This window comes from Antechinus flavipes, chromosome 4 (assembly GCF_016432865.1).
Source record: "Antechinus flavipes isolate AdamAnt ecotype Samford, QLD, Australia chromosome 4, AdamAnt_v2, whole genome shotgun sequence".
NCBI lineage: Eukaryota > Metazoa > Chordata > Mammalia > Dasyuromorphia > Dasyuridae > Antechinus > Antechinus flavipes.
This window is the reverse complement of record NC_067401.1, coordinates 224,322,748-224,345,294: the sequence shown is the minus strand read 5'-3', so window position 1 is coordinate 224,345,294 and position 22,547 is coordinate 224,322,748. Positions and strand designations below refer to the sequence as shown.

General features: G+C 32.6%; 1 protein-coding gene across 1 annotated transcript in view; it reads left to right on the top strand.

Annotated features, from left to right (window-relative positions):
* DST (dystonin) overlaps nucleotides 1-22,547 on the top strand; it is a 591,073-nt gene that overhangs the window by 296,940 nt on the left and 271,586 nt on the right. The window contains exons 6-8 of the mRNA XM_051997184.1: nucleotides 536-625; nucleotides 2,958-3,035; nucleotides 6,438-6,530. Coding sequence (XP_051853144.1) covers nucleotides 536-625; nucleotides 2,958-3,035; nucleotides 6,438-6,530 — 261 coding nt within the window. The remainder of the gene's footprint in view (nucleotides 1-535; nucleotides 626-2,957; nucleotides 3,036-6,437; nucleotides 6,531-22,547) is intronic.

The window sequence follows — 22,547 nt, the reverse complement described above, 5'->3', positions numbered from 1 at the left end:
GATTTCTGACTTTGTTCTTGTGGTCCCCATACCAGAAGAGCTTGCAATCTCTTTATTCCCCGCTCCCCCCCCCCCTTATTTCTCATTAGTTGATTTGGTCTCTATAAGTTGCTGGAACTCAATCATTCATGTCTTTCTGATCAATCTTCTGGTGAGGTGTCTGAGTATTGATAGAAAAATTATTAGCCTTAAACATCTTTTAAAAATTAAATCAAACCCTATTGATTAATGGAAGATATTGAGAACAAGTATTATAAAAGTAGAAGTAGGGGCATCTAGGTGGCATAGAACATTGGTTAGGAGTCAAAATGACTTGAATTCAAACTTGACCTCAGACATTTACTAGTTGTGTGATCCTGGGCAAGTAATTTGATTGAAACTGCCTTCCTCCCCCCAAAAAAGTAGAGGTATCTTGTTTTTATTGTCTTGCTTCAGGTATAACTCAAGAATGTTTAACATTGACATTTAATATTAAATATTTAGCACTTAACATCATTTAAGAAGCTAAATAAATTAAAACTTTCTCTCTTTATAGGTTCGAAAGCATGTGAATGACCTCTATGAAGACCTAAGGGATGGACATAACTTAATCTCTCTCTTGGAAGTTCTTTCAGGTGATACCTTGGTGAGTTTTAAATTTTATCTTTGTTCTGAGAATGTGTTGTACCTTTCATATCTCTCTGATCTATATGCTTTAGTACACGTGATTCGGATTCATCTCTCAAAATGTGACTACTAGCACCAAAGGAACAAGTTGATTTGCAAAGAGGTGCTTGGATTCAACCACTTCAACCAATTCAACCACTGAGTATTAGGAATTCAGAACACTTTTATACTATATCTTATATGTAGTCAAGATTTCACCTCTAATTTTAAGAGTAATGTTTCTATTTTTTTTTCTGCTGTTCTTTTCCTTTTGGGTTTTGCTTAGCAAAAGTTGGATGCATAATATAACTTCATTTTAAAAGACTCACAAATAGCAAGGAAAAAATACTCTTATTTAAAAATAATCTAACCTACTCTTCAGGAATCATTTCCTTTTTTTTTTTTTTTTTGGAACATTACTTCCCCTTCTTGGTTACCTGTTCTCTCTACATTATGTTCTTTTCATGCTCTTTTCATTTCTGGTCTGTCTTGTGTCTTTGCTGTCCTATCTTCTGTCTGTTATATTCATTAGCCAAGAGAGCGAGATTTTTTGAAGACCTTACGGTTGGTGAGTTCAACAGAAGCATGCGAGTATGAACAGCATGAGGATGTGGAGGATGAGGATAAGGGGGTAGGTGTCGACCCCCATAACTCTACTAACTTAGTATTTCAAGTGTGGTGACTGCTACTAGATAAGTAACGCACGGGTTTGGATTCATTAATGGTTAGGTAGGAAGGATCAAAAACACATTACACAAAATAGATATTCATGTACTAGAGAATTTGATAGAAGTCTTTTCACTTTTAGCACATTTTCAAATTGTTAAATGATTAAAATTTAGACACTGGTTTATATTTTGTTATGCATTGCATAGTAACTGCAAATTGTATAAAACATGTATGATATGTTTGAAATAAAGGATATTTTATAAAATATTGAAATCTAGCGATTAGAATGCTAAAGCATTAACAAAATACATTTTGCTTCTGGGAGTGCAATTTAAATAATGGCAATTATATCTTTATGCAAATCATTATATATACTACTTCAGCTAGTGACTATATCTCAAGTATTCTCAAACTACACATATTTGGCAATTGCTGTTTGACATAGATTCTCTGCATATGTCATGTTATTTAGAGGGAGGGGAAACTTGGAATTGTGAAACACTATATTCTGATGAGGCTAATCTATTGGGGTTTACTTAAATTTAACATACTTTTGAGGTAGTTTCAAGTCTTCCTATGACATCTTCATCCAGTTACATTGATTTCAATGAAAATGTGCATTTTATTGGAGTGGATTTGACTCTCATTTTTTCATCCAGTTACACAGAAAGTAATTTTTCTCTTCTGTGGTCTGCTATTTGTTATATTATGACACCTTTAGCTTCAGCAAGCTTTGTATTTGAGAAGCTAAGTTGTCAGTTTTTGTTTTTGTTTTTTTCTTTTTCCCTTTGAAGGCTTTATATGATGAATTTCAACTGTTCTTCATTTCTGTTGTTATTATTATGCTTTATCCCAACTGCACATTTCCCCATATTTTCTTCCTGGCAACATAATCATATTCCATAAAGGAAAGTGCCAATCAAATCCATTTCTGTTTGTCAGATTTGCAGTGATGGAGACAGTAATCATGTTCATCTCCTAGTAATGCAATAATCACAGTGTCCTTTCAGCTTTTTGAATTCATGAAAAATCCCAAAATAAGAAAGAAGCATATTATTCAGGTTAGAGGTCATCAACTTAATTGCTGTTGCTCTCTTGCTCTATTATGGCTGTTAACTTTTTGTCTCATTCTTTCACTTGGTGATTTTATATTAACTGCATGCTGTTTTTGCCGCATTTTCCATTAACTCAACATTTATAATTAAAAAGAAGCCTAAACTCTTCTTTTTAAATTTTGGCATTTTTAAAAGGGTAGAGGATATAGTATTTAATTATCTTAATGCATCCTTTTATTATCATATGAGTACAAGTAAAGTTCTAGGCAATTTGAATATTCTGTGGTTTACTCTGAGGAAAAAAATAGATTTCCTTTCCTTTTCAAATCATTCCAATTTATTCCTCTCATTTTCTCTCATTGTACAACAAGGAAAAGGATGTTTGAAAAGGACCATTATGTATACTTGCATATATAAATTAGTCGATTTGTTGAATCCAAAGCAGTAAATATTACTTTGTTTTCAATCTTTATGTAATTTACGTTGTTTGGGTTCAGTGAGGAAAACATAGGTGTAGCATATTCTTTCAGAGAAAAACTGTTTTTTGTTTTTTTTGTTTTTTCACAACCTGTACTTTTCCATTTTTAGCCCCGGGAGAAAGGTCGGATGCGTTTTCACAGACTACAGAATGTACAAATTGCACTTGACTATTTGAAAAAACGGCAGGTATGATATTTTAAAAAAGGCTACAATGTTACAAAAATGAAATGTTAGGGAATTAATATGTAGAATTATATCAGGAAAAGAAAGCTAAAATATTCCTTATCAAAATATTTTAATGATTAATGCTGTTTTATAGCATTTTTTATATGCTAAGGAAAAAAGATATAAAAGAAAACTACAATAATCCCTGTCCTCAAAAAGCTTTCATACTATTAAGGAGAGATAATACATATTAGAGTAGTAATGGTTAGGAAAGGAAGATGTTTTGGTCTTAAAAGTCACAGCATAGGAAATGAAATAGTAGAACAGTCAAGTAGCATGTCCTAAGACAAAGATTTAGAGAAATGATAAATGTCTCTATCTCTATTGGTAGAAAGACCTTGAAGGTATGAAGGTATGTCAGTATAGATGAGAGTATGTCCCTTAAACTACTAAGAGTTTTTATTTGATTTTAAAAGTTGTTTTGTTTTTAATTTATGAAATAAAACATTTCCATAACACTATAATAAAAAGATATGAAACTGCAAATCTCTTATGAACAACTTACTTTTCCTTTTAAATATATAATAAAGTTATCATGTAAATTTCTTTTATCCCCTTTTTTCCCTCTCTCATCCCTAAGGATGGATATCATTAGACACAAAAATGTATATATATGTAAAACTATTCAAGATGTATTTCTGTTTATCAGTTCTTTCTCTGTTCCTTTTCTTAAAATTTATTATTTTTTTTTAAAGTTTAACCAATAATAAAAAGCTATTTGCAATAGTAAGACTCAGAGTACATCTCAGAATCAGGAAGACTTAGATTCATAGCTTCAACTCCTGCTTTTGACACAGGAAGTAAACAAGTTAAAATTTAAGCTGTTGTTTTCTGTCAGGTGCTGTACTAAATACTGGAGATACAAAGAAAGCAAAAAATCAATTTCTATACTCAAGGAGCTCACATTTTAATGGAGATAACATGTAAATAAGTGGTTGCATGATACACACACATACACATATATGTATATATATATACACATAGAAAGAGAGGGGGAGAGGAAGGGAGAGAGGAGAAGGAGGAATGGGAAAGGGGAAAGGAAGGGAGAAAGAGGGAGAGAGGGAGAGAAGGTGAAGAAAGCATTGTCAGTTGGGAGGGATTACTAGGAAAATGGGAGCTAGGTGGTACAGTGGATAGAGTGCTGGTCCTGGAGTCAGGAAGACTCATCTTTCTCAGATGAAATCCAGACTCAGATACTTATTAGTTGTGTGACCCTGGACAAATCATCACTTCACCGTGTTTGCTTTCAGTTTCCTCATCTATAAACTGAGTGAGGGAAGGAAATGGCAAACTACTATAGTATCTTTGCCAAGAAACTCAAATAGGGTCATGAAGACTTGTATACAACTGAAATGACTGAGCAAAAATGCTAGGAAAGCTCTGTTGCAGAAAATAGGATTTGAGCTCAGTGTTGAAGGAAGCAGTTGAAGATATGTAACTGAAGCTCAGGAAAAAGATTAGGACTGGATATAAAAATTTGAGAAACATCTACATTAAACTATAACTGAGCCCATAGGAGCAATTCAGATCACCAAGTGGGATAGTATAGAATGAAAAGAAAAAAGGGTCCAAGGCAGAATTCATGGGTAGGGTATGGGAGATGGGTGAAAATCAAGCTAATGACAGTGAGCAATGGTTGTTCTCATTGATGGCTAGAAGAAAGAAGATGGAGAAAGATGAATAAAAGTTTATTGATAATGGAAGAAATATTCCCTAGGTGCATGGAAATGGCCTGTAAATCCAGAAAAGGAATTGTGGGGTAGGTTAAATTGAATAGACTTGAAGATAAAGAATTGATTTGTACATACTTCATCTGGTTCAGGATTACTCGTATAAAGTGAGTATGAAGGAACAAGAATATGCTAACAATGGTAGTTGATTATCAGTGTGGAAAGAAATGTGTTGAGGAAGGCATAAGATTATTTTGTTGGAGAGCCTCAAGGAGTCCTTAATCTTCTGACAGATGAAGATGTCATGCATGTTCTGTGAGATCCAAGGAGTTCTGCTTCCCTGCATGTAGGACTACATGAGGTATGGTAGCTTGGTGAGAAAGTCAGGGTATTTTGTTCTTCCAGGAAAAGGTCATAAGAGGGCTAAAATAATAATAATAATGATGATGATAAAACATCTTCATCTCAGCAGTGACCTCTGCCAGTCTCTTAACCTTTCAATGCCCCAGGCAAATCTCTACAATTTTAAATTGCAGACTTTGGCAGAGAATTTCCTAACGGGAAATTCCCCTCATACCAATGAAATCACAGGCCAATCTGCAATAAAAAATAATTACTGCAAAAAGCCTGGAAGCCTCTTTCTAGGTGCTTCTATGGGGTACCTAGGTGGTATAGTGGATAGAGCACTGGACTTGGGATCAGGTAGACTTGATGTTCTTGAGTTCAAATCCAGTTGCAGACAATTAATTTGAGTGTGACCCTCGGCAAATTATTTCACCCAGTTTGCCTTAGAGGCTCATCTGTAAAATGCGTTAGAGAAGCAAACAACAAACAACAACTTGCCAAGAAAACTCCAAAATGGGATCACAGAGTCAGGTGGGGCTGAAGCAACTAAATAACAATAGGAATTCCCTAGGCTTTCATTAATGATACTGTATTTTGTGGTATCTTAAGTCAAAGGGAATATAATGTTGGGATTTACAGAAGGGAAAGGCAGATATGGCAGAATTCAAAGTGGAGAAAACTTCCTTCTTGAGTTGATGGTAGATCAAGGGTATCTATGGTTCTATTTAGGAACAGTTAATTTAGAGAGAGGGGGAAGAAATAGAAAAGAAAAATGGGAATAAAATGAGATAGTAATAAAAATAGATAGTACCTATTTGTAATAAAACAGGTAGTATGTACTTATTGTCATTAAAATAATTTAAATGCTTTTACTTAAATGTTAATAAATGTGAAAGTTGTTTTGTTTAAAATGAAACAATTGCACTTGGTTAGATTTTACTTGACAAGATGTTCTTAATATTAATAATTAAGAAAAAAATCCAGCTATAGCATCAGTATATGTGCATGCACACACATTCTATATACATACACACATATTTATCTAAATACACTTCTTTTTAGGCATCAGCTAACTGATTTATAAAATGACAGTGTTAGACTCTAATTTTGTGAATTACACACAGAAGAAAGAGGAATTCAGATCAGTAGATTGCTCAGACTATTAATTAGTAACTTGGAGCCCAAATTAATTAAATAGGATAATGATTTTGGATTGTGTTTATTTAAAGCATTAATGTTTTCTATGGAAACTTTGAAATGGATTTTATGCTGATAAAAGAGAAGTATGTGGATTTGTCTTGAGAAGCATTTTATCTAATATTGTTTTATTTCTCCTTTTATTACTTAGGTGAAACTAGTGAATATTAGGAATGATGACATAACAGATGGAAATCCCAAATTGACTTTGGGATTAATATGGACAATAATTTTGCACTTTCAGGTAAGTGTCTTTATTTTTCTTGGATTCTATAATTTCTATTGCCTACAGGAGTGATTTTGATAGAATAGTGTCCTTTGGGGGAAAAACCTGAAATATAGGGGTAATATTTATTAAACAATATATCTCTATATTTTGTTGCTTTATTCCTTCAAGAAATTCTGACCACTAATAGCATCACTTATTAGTTTGATATTTCTTTTCCATTTGTAAATAAGAGCACAAATGAAGCTTCTTTTTTTGTTGTTATACAAACAAAGCTTATTGTCTTTGTTTCAGACTCTAAATGAAAGAGGTCTGTTTTATTGGGTAGAACAGACTTCAACTGTTAATTAGACTTTTTCAGTTGTCTAAAGCTATACAAAGATTTTGTAAATCCTTACTTATCGCTAGATTCTGTATTGAATTTTGGTAAGTGTTCCTTAGTATTGTTTATACTGTACAAACCATCTTCTAATTTGGCTAACACTAGATGGCACAATAATTATAATGTTACAAATTGCCCTGAATTAGGAACACTTTCAAGTCATGTTTGTATAGAGCTGTGCTGTCTGGGAATGACTACAAAAGATGCCACCCACAATACCATGCTGGTTTAGGAAAAATTTTGATTTTTAAATTATTATAATCTAACATTTTAACATATATGCTGATTTTAGTCATCTGTTATTTATTGGATATTTGGTCATGTAATTTTTGAAGTTTGGCTTAATTTTCCTAAATATTGTGTTATTGATTTGAAGAAAATCATAATTTGAGTTATTTATATGGTGGATGTTAAAATTATAAAACTTTTGTTTAGGAAGAAATAATAGCGAAATAGCGGTTATTGACTTGAAGAAAGTATTTGACTTCATTGGGCAATCTATATTCTCTTCTTCAAACAATAAAAATAACTTAACTTCTGCAGAGGATTTTAGGATTTGAAAAATGTCTTATACATGTTATCTCCTTACATACTCATAAATCTCCAGTTTATCTCTGAAGAGACTGGAATTGAGAAAGTTTAAATCATTTGAATGGAACCTTGCAGTCTTGCACTAGGCATTTACTACCCATACCTCAAAAATTATGACTTGTTGTTCAGTTCCTGAGATAACTTTGTTCAGTCTTTCAATAGAATGTAAATTTCTTGAAGGTGTAGTCTATTTTAGTTTTGTGTCCCTAGCACTGAGTTTAATTCTACCACACAGTAGGCACGTAATAAAAACCTATTCATTGATCTACTGAGAGTCACAAACATCAGTTTGTGAAAGGGAGTTATGTTCTTTAAAGGTGTTTTGCTCATGTCATGGAAAGTACAATGAATTCAAATAGAAGAAACATCTGCTTTTATTGATGTTTTCTACTCCTTTCTTCAAATGTTTTATATTAATTACATAAATTTGAGAACATTATAAAGCCTTTCAGGAAAAACTTTGTGTGACAAAGATTACATGCAATTATGAGAAATAGAGGGAGTAGATGATGTTCCATTGGAGGTGGTGGGAAAAAATGCCAAATCTGGGGTAAGAAAAACTTGTCTCCATGATTTTGAGAGAAAAGATCATACCCTAGATTTCATAGCTAAGAGAAATTCTGAATTCATAGCTCTAAAGACAAATCGTACATTATTCCTCTTTAACCCATTTTCTTAAAGGATTATAGATTTAGAGTTGGAAGGATCACCTAGATCAGTCCTCCAATTTTACAGAAGAAACTGAATCCAGACAGGTGGTAACACTGGCTTAAGGTCACATAAGTAGTCAGTGACAAAGGCAGAATTTGAATTTTGCTCTTTGTACTCCCATGTAACCAGTATAACATAAGACTATTTGTTTCTTTCTAGAAGTTAATGTATACTTCTGTATGGGTACTATCCTAATTCAGTAGCAAAAGTAATCTTATTTATCAACAGTTTCTAGAGGTCTAAGAAGTAATTGAGGGTAAAGATAATTGATATAATTAATTGCAATAATTAAAAAAGAAAGATCATTGCTTCTTTATTTTTCCAGAAGAAATCCTGATATGGTGAGAAAACTTTTGTTTATGCATGCAAATGTTTCACTCACACAATATGCATAAGTGGATGTACATGTATTCATGTAGATACACACATATAGCATCCACATGTATCTGTACATAAATAATATGAACAAGAATTGCAAAGGATGAGAAAATATGGATGAGTTGCACTCCAAATTAGTGGCAGGAGTACTGACATTATTAAGATCATAGATCATAGATCAGAGGCAAAGAAATTTTACATTTGTTTTGGTTGGAACTCGTTTAATTTCATTGGATCACATGCATTAAGAATTTAGTATAAAAGATGGCTATCCAGTAGGTTTATCCAGGAAGGTTAATCATGGAAGAACCAAAAAGATCTTGATGTGAATTTGAATTGTCTATAAGAACAGTTACTAGGCACTTGACATGTGTGTGTTATAGGACGTCTCCTACATATTTTAGTGTCTGGAATTACAAGGAGTTAAGAATTTTCCTTCCCTTCTTCCATATTAGCCAATATTTTAAAATTCATAATAATCATAATTGATATTTATAAAATTTCTTAAGGTTTTCAAAATGTTTTACTTATATTTAAAATTCATAACATCTTTATAGGTGGTACAGTGGATAGAACACTGAACCTGAATTCAGGAAGACCTGAGTTCAAATCTGATCTCAGATTGTGTGGTCCTAGGCAAGCCACTTAACCTTCACTTCAGTTTTCTCAACTGTAAAATAGCAATAAAGTAGTACCTACCTGACAAGATTGTATTTAGGATCTAAAATAACATTTGCAAAATGCTTACTGCAGTTCTTGACACACAGAGTAAGCCGTTGTTTTCACTTTGGTTTCTCCCTCATGCGATTTAAGTTACAGATTTTCTTATTTTATAAATGAGGAAACTAGGGCTCAGTGATGCTAAGTATTTGGCCCATTTTTATACAACTAATAAATATTGGATTTGGTTTTTTAATCCAGTCTTCCTTTCTATAGACAATCTTGTATATCAAGATATATTTATAATGGAACACTAATATTTTGGTGAAATATCTCATCTTTAAGTGAAATGGAATGTTTCAGAGAATTGTGGTTAAGATTATTATTATTATTATTTAGTAGATTGTGCTGGGATTTATGAATAATTATAACATTTGTAATATTCCCTTAATGGGGTTTGACCACTTATTTAATACTACTGATGCCAAAAAAAGCATTGGTTTTATAAAAGTAAAAGTCTTTTATATATTAGGTATGACATCTTTGTCTTATTTGTTTGGATCACATATAAATCTGTTTAACAAACGTGTAGCTCTGGAAAGGCATAATCTGTTTTTACCTCTATAATATAAATTTAATTCCATGGTGTATGATTGTACTTATGGAGCTATGTGGAAATTGAAGCTCAGAGAATCTATATGACTTGATATCACACAGGTAATAAGTGGCAAAACTCAATTTTGAACCCTTTGCCCACATCCTTATTGCACCACAGTTAATATTACTAATTGCCTAGTCACTAATCATTTATCATTCAAGTTTTTTTTTGCCTATGTGCCTTTAGGGTTTTTTTCCCCTTATCATTATAGGAGGCCTAGCATTTTATTTCACTGAATTTTTAAAATAAGAGCTTTTTATTTTCAAAATATATGTAAACATAGTTTTCAGTATTTACCCTTGCAAAACCTAGTGTTCCAAATTTTTCTCCCTTCATTCCCCTCACCCACACTGTTAGCAATCAATCCAATATATGTTAAACATGATTACACTGAATTTTTAAAGGAAATTTAAAAACTGTTGATTTCTTTACTAGAATGGAAGAAATGTGCCTATTCTGCATCTGTATTTTTGGATTCTTTTAGTTATATAAAAACAGAACATGTGCACCTACATTTTATTTGTATTGTACTTAAGCAGCTTTTACATATCAAGAAATAAAGTAGGTAACTATAATGGAAAGAACATAAAGCTTGTTTGGAGGAAACCTGGATTTGAATCTGGAAATGATAATGCTCAGCTGTGTGACTAAAGTCACAAAACTTTAGTTTTTCTCATTAGTAAAATGTAGGACTTAAGGTTGTTGTAAAGATGCTGTTAATTCTGAAGAAGTATATAAATGTATGCTTTTATAGTTACTTTTTTGAGTATTTTTTCATGAAAAAATAGGATATTATAGAAAGTTAAAGTGGAAAGGGACTTAAGAGAAGACCTAGTTATAACAGCTATATATTAAAGATGAAGAAATGAAACCTGCATTTGAAAGGCACATTGCTAAATCATTCCTAGCTGGTATCTATTTTGTTATTTGCTCTCAAGTTTATACTGCTGGTTAATAGTTTCAAAGGTTGTTAGGAACTCTGACAGTGTGTGCATATTATGTCAAGTAGCAAAGAAAACTGAAAGTTAAGATATAAGACTCTCGGGGACATTGTCAAATTTTGCATTTACTGGGAAAGCTCCTCAGTATTACATTTTGACAGTGAGAAGTAATGTTTGGATAAGAGGATTGGTGGCCAGAAATAAGCCACAGTGTCTAATCAGACACAGGGGCCTGCCTGGGCAGTATGCCATGACATTTCTTGTGAGTGTATTGCTCATAAGCAAAATGGCCTCATGCTGAAGAGGATGGACATAAAGTCTGTGAGGAATTAGAATTCAAAGAGGAGTTTCAAACTCTCTGGAAAAGGATACCAGGGTATAGAAGATTTGGAAATGAGTGAATCTGTGGAACTCTGATTGCCTGCAAATCAAATGGGGAATATCTGTGGATGTGTAAGAGCAGAGAAAGAAGAACAATATTTAAATCCTGCCAGGGCTCCCTTGAATCCTGAAAAATACTCCCCTGGAAGAAAATATTTCAGAAGGAAACCGAAGAAGCAAGTTGTAGGAGAAACTGATTCAGGGCCAGCTTGTGAAAATGAAGGAAAAAAGAAGAGGAATATTCATGTTTCAGAAAATGAAGAGATTTTTCTCAGTGGACTGGTACTGGAGAAACCTTCTGTACCGAAAGTTACACTGGATAGTGACATTCTGAGAATAACTACAGAAGTTTCAGTTGACAGCACTGAGCAGAAACCTTTGCTCTGTGTGGCAAATAGGGATTTTTTCAAGGTGAAAACTTCTCCAGCTAAATCTGGTGAAACAGAAAAAGTAAGTAATCTGAAAGAAAGCAGTTTAGAAAAAGACAGTACTCCATATTGTGCAAAGAAGAAACACTCAGATGATGTCAGCACAAGAGAATTAACATTCCAGAGGAAAACTGATGTTTTTTATTTTCAAAAAGCAGCCAGTCTGAACTCTCTTTACAATCTAGAGAGACCTTCTGACGAAAGTCAAAATCTATCAGGTCATTTTTGCAATGTCAAAGAATCAAAAAGCTTGGAAAGATTTCTTCCTCAGGCAACAGACAACCCTCATTTTGGAAAAAAGAGGTGTTATTCTTCTTGCACCAATTTATCCTTTGCTTCCAGGGGCACAGAACTTGCTACCCTTTCCACAGATGGAAATGAGGTAAGTAGGACTTGGTGTTTAATAATGGAAAATGTAAGTACTAAGATCTATGTTTGGTTTGGATTCTACAGTTTTCATCTTTCAGATTGGGGAATTTTTCTTAAAAATGCACCAACAACCCACCAGCTTTAGGCCATTAAAACTCTTACCATCAACCACTGATGATCACAACAATAATAACAATATCAGCAATTGACATTTGCTTTAGATGGGTTGCTTTTATAGAGCAATTATTTAAGAATATAAATTGTAAAACAGTTGCAGATTTTTATTGCTTAGTGGGAATTTTCCTTGGGTGCTTCTGACATTGATAAAATCTTAGGTATGGACTAACTCATTTATACTGTCCTTCAGTGTTGGCAAAAAGCTTTATATGTACTATTTTATTTGATCTTCAAAAAAACAAAACAAAACACTGAGATGATATTACAAGTATAAATGTTATTATCCCCATTTTACAAGTATGGGGCTCATACTTGGTCATGGTCATACTAGCTGATGTCAGTCAGAAGGGGATTATATTTGGGGTCTTTTAACTCCAAGTCCAAGTACATTCCTTATTATGCAACACATTCTTTTAAAAGGGATTTTAAAAAGTGTTTTTTTCCCTTTAAAAAGAGAGAGAGAGATTTCTTTTTATTCCCCTGGTTCAAATTACTTAGAGCTATTTATGTAAGCATACTTGTGTTTCAGGTGTTAAAAAATTCTTTTCTCAAATGAGATGATGAATGGTTAAGTGCTTTGCAAATGTAAGAACACAGCATAATACCAATAGCTAGTATCATTATGTATCATCATTTCTTATCATGTAAGATGAAAATCAGTTAGAAATAGCCCTTGGGAAAATTGGTGCTCTAATTAGGAAGATTTTGGCCCAGTTCTTGCCTCAGATATTTGACTGTATGATCCTGATTAAGTCACCTAACTTTTTAGTGCTTTCTGTTTTTAAATTTATTATTTTATTTCCCCCCACTTACATGTAAAAACAAATTTTAACATTCATTTTTAAAACTTTGAATTCAAAATTCTCTTCCTTCTTCCCTGCTCCCCTCCACATTATGAAGGCCAGAAATTCAATATAAATTAAACATGTATAACCATGCAAAACATTTCTATATTAGTCATGTTGTGAAAGAAAACAGACAAAAACATTCAAGAATAATAAAGTTAAAAAAAAAAAGAATGCTTCAATCTGTTCCCCCCCCCCCCCCCCTGGGAATGAATGGCATTTTTCATTATAAGCCCTTCAGAGTTATCTTGAGTCATTGTATTATTGGGAATAACTAAGTCATTCACATCTTACAATATTGCTATTACTTTAAATATAGTATATTTCACTTTGCATCAACTCATGTCTTTCTAGGTTTTTCTGAGAGCATCCTGCTCATCCTTTCTTATTTCCATCACAATCACATATCACAATTTGTTCAACCATTGATGGACATCCCCTCAATTTCCAATTCTTTGCTCCCACAAAAGAGCTGCTATAAATATTTTTGAACCCATAAGTCCTTTTCCTCTTTTTTTCCCCCCTCTCTTGGGATACAGAGCTAGGAGTGATATTGCTAGGTCAAAAGGTATGCAGAGTTTTATATCCCTTTGGGCATAATAATAAATTGCTCTACAGAATGATTGAATCAGTTCACAACTCCTCCCAAAGCTCATCAATATCTCATTTTCCTCACATTCCCTTCAACATTTGTCATTTTCCTTTTCTGTATCTCAAATTTATTGTAATTTACATTTCTTCTATCAATAGTGAGTTAGAACATTTTTTTCTTGTGGCTGTAAATAACTTTGATTACTTCATCTAAAAACTGTTCATATCTTTTGATCATTTATCGATGGGAGAAAAGTGCTTATGTTTATAAATTAGATTGAGTTTTCTATGGACTGTGTTCTGCTTTTACCCACGTGCAACAGACCTTTCCTGCTGCCCTTCTAAGTTGTCTTTAACTGGAAAATTATTTCACTTTATCCTTTTGTGTGTTCTCCTGCTCTAGGAATTATTTTATGGCATTATTTAAAGCTTTTTGGAGGGGCTTTGTGGAGAACTCTTCTCTGCCACCTTCCATCTCAGTGCTCTTTTTAGTTAGCTTTCTAAGACTAGAGAATTATATTGGTAGAGGACTTATCTCCCTAGGAAGTTTTTTTTACTAAATAAATCAGTATTTAATCATATTCTATGGAGTATTTCACAGGTAATCAAATAAGTACCTCTTTGTGGTTCAGTGAAAGTAATAACATGTAAGCTCATTTTTAGTAGTCTCATTGAAAACATCTTAGGTAGAGTTCTTGTCTTAGGCAAAATGACAGGCAATAATATGTACATTATCCTTATTCCCATATGATTGTAATTTCTTCTGCTAGTTAAATTTTTCAAACTGCCTTTTTGTTCCAAATGGTTTGAAAATCATGAGAATTTGGTATGACAAAATCTATTTAAATGAAAATATTATGTTTTAATTTACCAATGCTATGTCTTTGTTGTGGTGCTTGTAGGCCACAATTGGTTGATTTCTCAAGGAAGTTTTGAGGATTGTATTTGAACTCTGCTACAAATCCATGAAAAAGCTTTATTATTATCCCATTCTATTCATTTTTTCTTTAATGATTTTTATTAATTATAGTTCAGGTCAATGAATAATAGTGACATAATTAATAACTTTATGACAGAATGTGGCATATTTATTAAAGATATATATCGAAAGATTCCAAATTTCCATGTATTTTTCACATATATGCAAACATTTGCATGCTTGTTCCCAAGACATTGTGTTATCTTAATCTATCCTATTTGGCTGTCGCTTAGACAGAAATTTTTATGGCTCAGCCTAAAATAAAAATTAGTAGTACCACATAATTTAAAGATCATAGCATTCTATTATTGACCTATGTCCAGTTGTTTACAAAATGACTCCATTTTGGTTTTAATTTTTGAAAAATGAAGGTGGTGATAATTAATTTGTCTTCCTAAACATTGTACCAGCCCAAATAATCTGTGCATGTCTTCTGTCTTTTCTTGATAGGATGGAATTAGCAAGTTATAGCTTTTAAATTTTTATCTTTGAAAAACTTAATTTTATGAATATAAATGACAACTGTTATTCAAATTGAAACAGTCTGGAATTCTTGGAGAAGACAAAATTCATTTTTCACTGCTTAGGGCAGAGGTAATTTGCTGAGACAAATTGTGGATTTATTTGTGGCCTTGATGTGCACAGTCATTGCTTACATTAGCCAGTAGAATCTCTGGATAGAATAGCTGGTTCTAAAGTCCCACCACACCCTGACAGCATTATGTCATTCCATCTATTTACATTTTGTTGAAGTGAAGTGAGGAAACTTATACAATCTATTTTTGTATCTTTCTAAAGCTTGCATAGAGGTCAGTGAAAAGAGAAACTTGATCCTACCTGCTTATGTCTGAAATTCTCTTTTGCCCTCAAATGCATCCTTAGTTTTGGCTTTTTGGGGGATGAGGTGAAAACAAAATTTATTTTCTTTCATAAATGAAAATTCTTTACCTGTAGTTTTTGATGCTGCAGCATCAGAGTTACCCTGAATTTCTTTCTTCATTCTTGTGTCTAGTCTTTTTTTTTTTTTTGTCTCTGTTTCTTTTTCTTTTTTTAATACTAGATGACTTTTGGGTGATTCATCTATTCATCTCTGTAACTTATATGGAGAATTCCTGTGAAAATAATAATAATAATAAAAAAAAAAACCTGCCACCTGAATTGCTTTTGGTTATTTTTTTTGTTCCCTTTTCTGCTTATTTATCTGACCCTTTTAAAAAATTGCTTCATTCTTCATGATGTACTTAATCACTATTTCTCCCCCTTTCCTTTTCTTCCTAAGCCTTATGCTTCATTGCATTATAAAATTACTATATCATGCCAACGACAACATCTCTGTCATGGAAATTTTTCTATTAGTCTTGAAGAAGCCTCCTCTTACCATGTTCTCTCCCACTTCAAATCTAAGGGAAAGAAAAACAGTAAAAATGTAGGTGGTTCTTTTTGAGCTGTAAAACTTCATCAAAAAGAACAAATTGTAATTCATGCCTATATCTGTATTTTCTGTTTCCTGTCAAGTATGTCACTATTTAAAGGGAAGAAGAAAGAAAAGTCATTAACTATTTTTATTTATTATGTATTTATTTATTATTATTAAACCTTGGGTACATTGAAGCACAAAATTTCAGAGTAATAAGGGAAGGAAGAAGACATTTAGTCTAAACCATACAAGGTCACATATCCACCAAGTAATTATATTCCTTAAGGCTATGCTTACATTTCTTTTTAGCAGAATAAATACTTTCTTCAAGTCAAGACAGTTTTCCTTGGACTCATGTCCATTTTGGTATAAATCTCTGACTTCCTGTCTACTTTACAGCCAGATCCCTGAACTTTGGTTCAGTTGAGGACAGATTCCTGGCCTTCTGCTCTTAATCATATCACTCTGTATATCATCCTTTAGGATTATTTACCTTGGTTCTCTTTGTTCATTTCACTTTACCCATATGATTACTTGACTATTGACCACCATACATTAATTAAGTTCATTTAGTTTTATCTTTATTAATTCATTTTTTCCAAATAACTTTTAAGATGCTTATGAAAAATTTAAAACGAGAAAGAGAAATATATATATTATATATATGACACAGGTAGAAAGACCCACCTATATATATAAATGTACATGTAAGTGTGAGGTATGGATCAAATCCAGTTCTCATAAAAAATGAGCTATAGAGAGACAAAGGGAGATGTAATTAGTGATATTAAAAAAGACTTAAATCTTGGTTTATCTCCTTTACACATTGGAGGACCATGATTATGTGACTAGCATTTTCTTTCCCAATAATAGTTTGGGTGCCTCTCCCCTCTCCATGTGAAATTGTTTTTTTAAGTTCTGTTCATTCTTCCTTAGCAGAATATATGTATATGTGTGCATATATGGGTGTGTTTTTAGAATGTTATTGATTTCTTTATATATATTTTAGTTCTCTGTTAACCTGTAAGCTTCATAAGGGCAGTTACCACATCAGATTAGACTAGGCGTTTGATTTTTGTAGAATTGAATTGTTGAGGAAATGCATGTAAATTCCTTACTTTCTAAATATCTGCTTCTCAATAACTCCTATGAGGTACAAATAATCCTGTCAAGTTTTTCTTCTTGACTCACAGAACCTAGTGGGCTCAGTCTCTCTAGGTTTATAAAGTGGTAACACTCACTGCGACACAGTTGTGGCCATCCTGATATTAAGGCCTGGGTTTTAGAAGGCTATGCCAGTAGAGAAAGAAGCCCTCATCTACTGAAAAAAGGCTTTACAAGCAGATATTTGTTAAGCACCTGTTACATTCTAGGCAGAATGCTAAGAGCTAAGGAAATGCAAAGACAAAAGTTCAAACCTCCTGCCCTCCAGGACCTTACAGACTAACACAGAGAAAAAATATACATTTATAGGCATATGCAAAATATATACAAGGTGAGTTTGGAGGCTGATGCCAGCAGCTGGATGATTAAGGAAAGATTTTATTTTGAAGGCAGCTCTTGGGTTAAGCCTTAGGGTCAAGTAACAGTTATAAGAGATGAAAGTGAGAAGAGGAGTATATTTTAGATGTAAGTTAGGGGTTTCCTAACTTTTTGTATTATGTACCCCTTTGACAACTTGGAAAAACTTCTTGACTCCTTCACAGAATAATATTTTTAAATGTATAAAATAAAACAAAGGATTACAAAGGAAACTAATTATATTGAGATATAATTATTAAAGTTTTTTTTAAAAAGAGGTTTATATCACTAGATTAAGAACTCATGATATATAAGGGAAAGAAACACTTGTTTTTGAGTCAGAGAATCTGGGTTTAAATCCTAATTCGGATGATGCTACTTGTATATCCTTGACTATGCCATTTCCTTATGCCTTATTTTTCCTGTTTAATGGCGGGATTAGATTGGATGGCCTATGATGTACTTTTTAGCTCTAGGTTATAATCTTGTGAATTAATATGGGTGAAACATTATTGTTTGTGCTAGGGATATAGTGATTTAAAAAATATCTTAATCTTTTCTCTCAAAGAGTTTTCATTCTAGTAGAAGAGTTAACATACTTAAGTAATATTGATAAAAAATAGGTTCTGATAAAACAGAGAAAAGAGAACCAGACAGAATTTTAAGAAAATCTGAGTAAATTCAGCTCACTTTTATAACAGGGCATCATGGAAAGCATTATAGAAGACAACCCATGAATAGGACTTTTATAAAAACAAAGATTTCAAAAAGCAGTGATAGGGAAGGAATATGGTCCATATAGTGGCTCACAGAATTGCATAGAGCCCAAAAAAGGAAGAATGAGACTAAACAGCTTAGACACTTAATTTGTCTAAAATTTAGAATGCTCAAAGGAAAGTAGCATAAAATAATGATGGGGAAGTAAACTGAACCCAAATTGTGAAGGCTTCGAATGCCAGGTCCTGTATTTCCTTCTTCCTTCTCTCCCTGCCTCCTTCCCTCCTTCTCTCTCACCCTTCTTCCCTCCCTCCCTTCCTTCCTTTGTCCCTTTTTCCTTCCTCCTCTTCCTTCTTTCTTTCCTTCCTTCATTTCTTCCTCCCTTCCTTTGTTCTTTCCTTCCTCCTTTCCTTTTTCTCTCTTCCTTCCTCCTCTTTCTTTTCCTCTTCTTCTTTCTTAATACTCTTTTTTTTTAAAGTTCATTGTGGTATAAAGAGAAATGATGATTACACTTGTACTAAATATCCCATAGAGCTGTTGTGAGGCAAGTATTTTTCAACTCTTAAACATTTTATGGTTTTTGCAATAGAGAGTTAAGTAACTGTCAACCTGGTATTACATTTCTCCATATTAAAATTTTATCCTTCAGCTTTAATGATCTCAAACTATCACTTCTATGAAAATGACTCCCAAGTTTATTTCTTTATCTAGCTCTAATCTCTATACTGAGAGTCAGTCCATCAATACTTATTGCCTTTGAATGTTTCAGTTTGGATATCCAATAGATTTCCCAAACTCAGTTTGTCCAAATGGAACTTACCATCTTTACCTGAATGATTTGTTCTGGGGTTTGAAATTAATAGGACTTGAACATAGGTACAACAACAGTGAAAGACTCACATGGAAGGAGGAGGAGTATAAATCCTTTGAGATGGGAAAGTACAAGGCATATTTGAGGAACAGTTCACAAGACATGTTGAGAAGGCAGTCTTCTATTTCTGTCTTTAATTTATCCCTGTTATCTCTACCAAATCATTTATGATAAGCTCCCTAGTCCTCTATTTCGTTCTTATTAACCAAAGTAATATTCAGATTGTTCCATTTCCCTATTTTCTTCAGAAACAAGATTTCCTAATATATAGGCATTCTAAAATATAGGTATTAGTGTAAGAGAAGTCATGCGGTATAGTAGCTACTTGGCAGAGGGAATTTCTTCTCTATAGTTTATTTTTAATACACATTGCTTTATGAATTAGATTGGGAGAGAAAAATGAGAGCAAAAGGGAAAGACCATGGGAAAGAGAAAGAAAACAGAAAAAAGAAACAAACATAGCATGTGCTTTTTTACATTCAATCTTCATAGTTCTTTTTCTGGATGCAGATGGCAGTTTTTATCCAAAGTCTATTGGGATTGCTTTGGGTCACTGAACCATTGAAAAGAACCAAATCTTTTATAGTTATCGCACATTCTTGCTATTATTATATATATTGTATTCCTGGTTCTGCTTGTTTTGCTCAGCATCAGTTCATGTAAATCTTTCTAAGCTTTTCTAAAATCAGCTTGTTCGTCATTTTTTTATAGAACAATAATATTCCATTACCTTCATGTACCATAACTTATCCATCCATTCCCTAATGGATGGATATCTACTCATTTTCCAATTCTTTGTTACCACAAAAAGAGCTGCTACAAATATTTTTGCACATATGGATCCTTTCCCCTCCTTTATGATTTTCTTAGGATACAGATCAGCAATGGTACTGCTGGGTCAAAGAATATACACAGTGTTAATAGTCCTTTGGGCACAGTTCCAGATTGATTTCCAGAATGGTTGGATCATTTTACAACTCCACCAACAATGCATTAATGTCCCAGTTTTCCAAGAATCCCCTCTGACACTTATCATTTTTTTAAACTATCATCTTAATCTGAGAGGTGTGAGGTGGTACCTCAAGAGTCATGTTAATTTTCATTTCTCTAATCAATAATGATTTAGAGAATTTTTTCATATGATTATAGATGATTTTAATTTTATCATCTGAAAATTGCCTGTTCATATCCTTTGACTATCAATTGGGGAATAACTTATATTCTTATAAGTTTGACAGTTTTTTATATATTTTCTAAATGAAATTTTATCAGAAATATTGGTTATGAAAATTTTTTCCAGTTTTGTACTTCCCTTTTAATTTTGTTTCTGTTGGTTTTGTTTGTGCAAAAACTTTTTTAATTTAATGTAATCAAAATTGTCCATTTTGCATTTCTTTAGTCATAAATTCCTCTCTTCTCCAAAGATTTGATGGGTAAATTATCCCTTACTCTCCTAATTTGTTTATGGTATCATCCTTTATGCCCAAATCATTTCCCATTTTGACATTATTTTGAAATGGGGTGTGAGATGTAGGTCTATGCTGAGTTTCTGACATTATTTTCCAGTTTTCCTAGCAATTTTTGTCAAATAGTGAATTCATATTCCTGAAGCTGGAATTTGGGGGTTTATCAAATACTAGATTATTATTGTCCTTTATTATTGTGTGTATCTAATTTGTTCTATTGATCCACCATTCTACTTAGTACTAAGTGGTTTTGATGAACTGCTGCTTTATAATATAGTTTTAGGTTTGGTACTGCTAAGCCACTATTCTTTATTTTGTTTTGTTTTGCTATCATTAGTTTCCTTGATATCCTTAACCTTTTTTGTTTTTCCAGGTGAATTTTGATATTATTTTTTCTAGTTCTAAAAAATAATTTTTTGTCAGTTTGATTGGTATGATACTGAACAAGTAGACCAATTAGGCAGACAAAATTGTCATTTTTTTTTTTTTATGTTAGCTTGGCCTATCCATGAGCAATTAATATTTTTCCAATTGTTTAGCTCTGACTTTGTGTGAGAAATGTTTTGTAATTGTGTTCTATAGTTCTTGGCTTTGTCTTAGCAGGTAAATATCCCAATATTTTATTTTGTCTATAGTTATTTTAAATGGCATTTCTCTTTCTATTTCTTGCTGATGGGCTTTGTCAGTAATATATAGAAGTGTTGATGATTTGTGTGTGTATTTATTTTACATTCTGAAACTTTGCTAAAACTTTTTTTCCAATAAATTTTTGGATGATTTTCTATGATTCTCTAAGTATATCATTGTATCATCTGCAAATTCTAATTTCTTTAATTTCTTTTTCTTTTCTTATCGCTAAAGTCAACATTTTTAGTACAATGTTGAATAATAGTGGTGATAATGGGCATCTTTTTTTCATCTCTGATTTTATTAAGAATGTGTTCAGTTTCTCTCCATTACAAATTATGCTTGCTGCTGCTTATTGTTTTACTACTTATTATTTTAAGGAAATCTCCCTTTATCCCTATCCTTTATAGTGTTTTTAATAGGAATGGATGTTGTATTTTGTCAAAAGCTTTTTCTGCATGTATTGAGATTATCATATGCTTTCTGTCGGTAGTGATGGTCACAGTATCTCTCTCCTATGTTTAAGTAATAATGAATACAAGGGGATGTAGTAAATGATTTCTTAAAGTTTCTCCTACTTCCTCATGTTTTCGGTGATACAGATCTATTAACTGAACAGCTTTACATGTAACAATTTAACATCATTTTACTCTAAGTACTTTGTACCAGACTTAAGCAGAAGCTAATTCCATACTGCTTATGTCAACACATACAAGTGTTTCCAAGTGCTTTAAAAGAAAATGTTTGCTTCTGAACATAGTTTTCTCACAAATGTTTCAACCATTTTGGCAGAAACAAATATTTTGAAAATATTTTTAATGTTTGCATGGAAATTTGAAAATGTGAGAAAATGTTCAAAATCTTTTAATTGTAGACACTTAGAGCATTTCAAAACTATCTTGAGTTACATATTTGCAGTCTACAAAATCAAATCAACAATTATTAAAAATATCTCTTGGTATTTCCTAAAAACTTTGCTAGGCTATATATACAGGAAGATAAAAAAAAGCACCAGTTCTCAAAGAAGTCATTCTAATAGGGGAGACAGATGCAAACAGTGGTGTGTATTTTTGAAATATGTACAATATCAATTGGAGGTAATCTCAGAGAGAAGGAACTAGCATTGAGAGAAACCAGTAAAGATCTCTTGAACAAGGTGAGATTTGAGCTGAGCTTAAAGGAAATCTGGAAGCCAGGAGGTAAATATGATGAGAGAGCATTTTAGGCATGGAAAACAGAAATGGAGCATTATATGATAGAAAGAGCTTTAAAGAAGAAGCCCTGGATTATAGAGTTTGTAAAGAAGAATAAAGTATAAAACATTT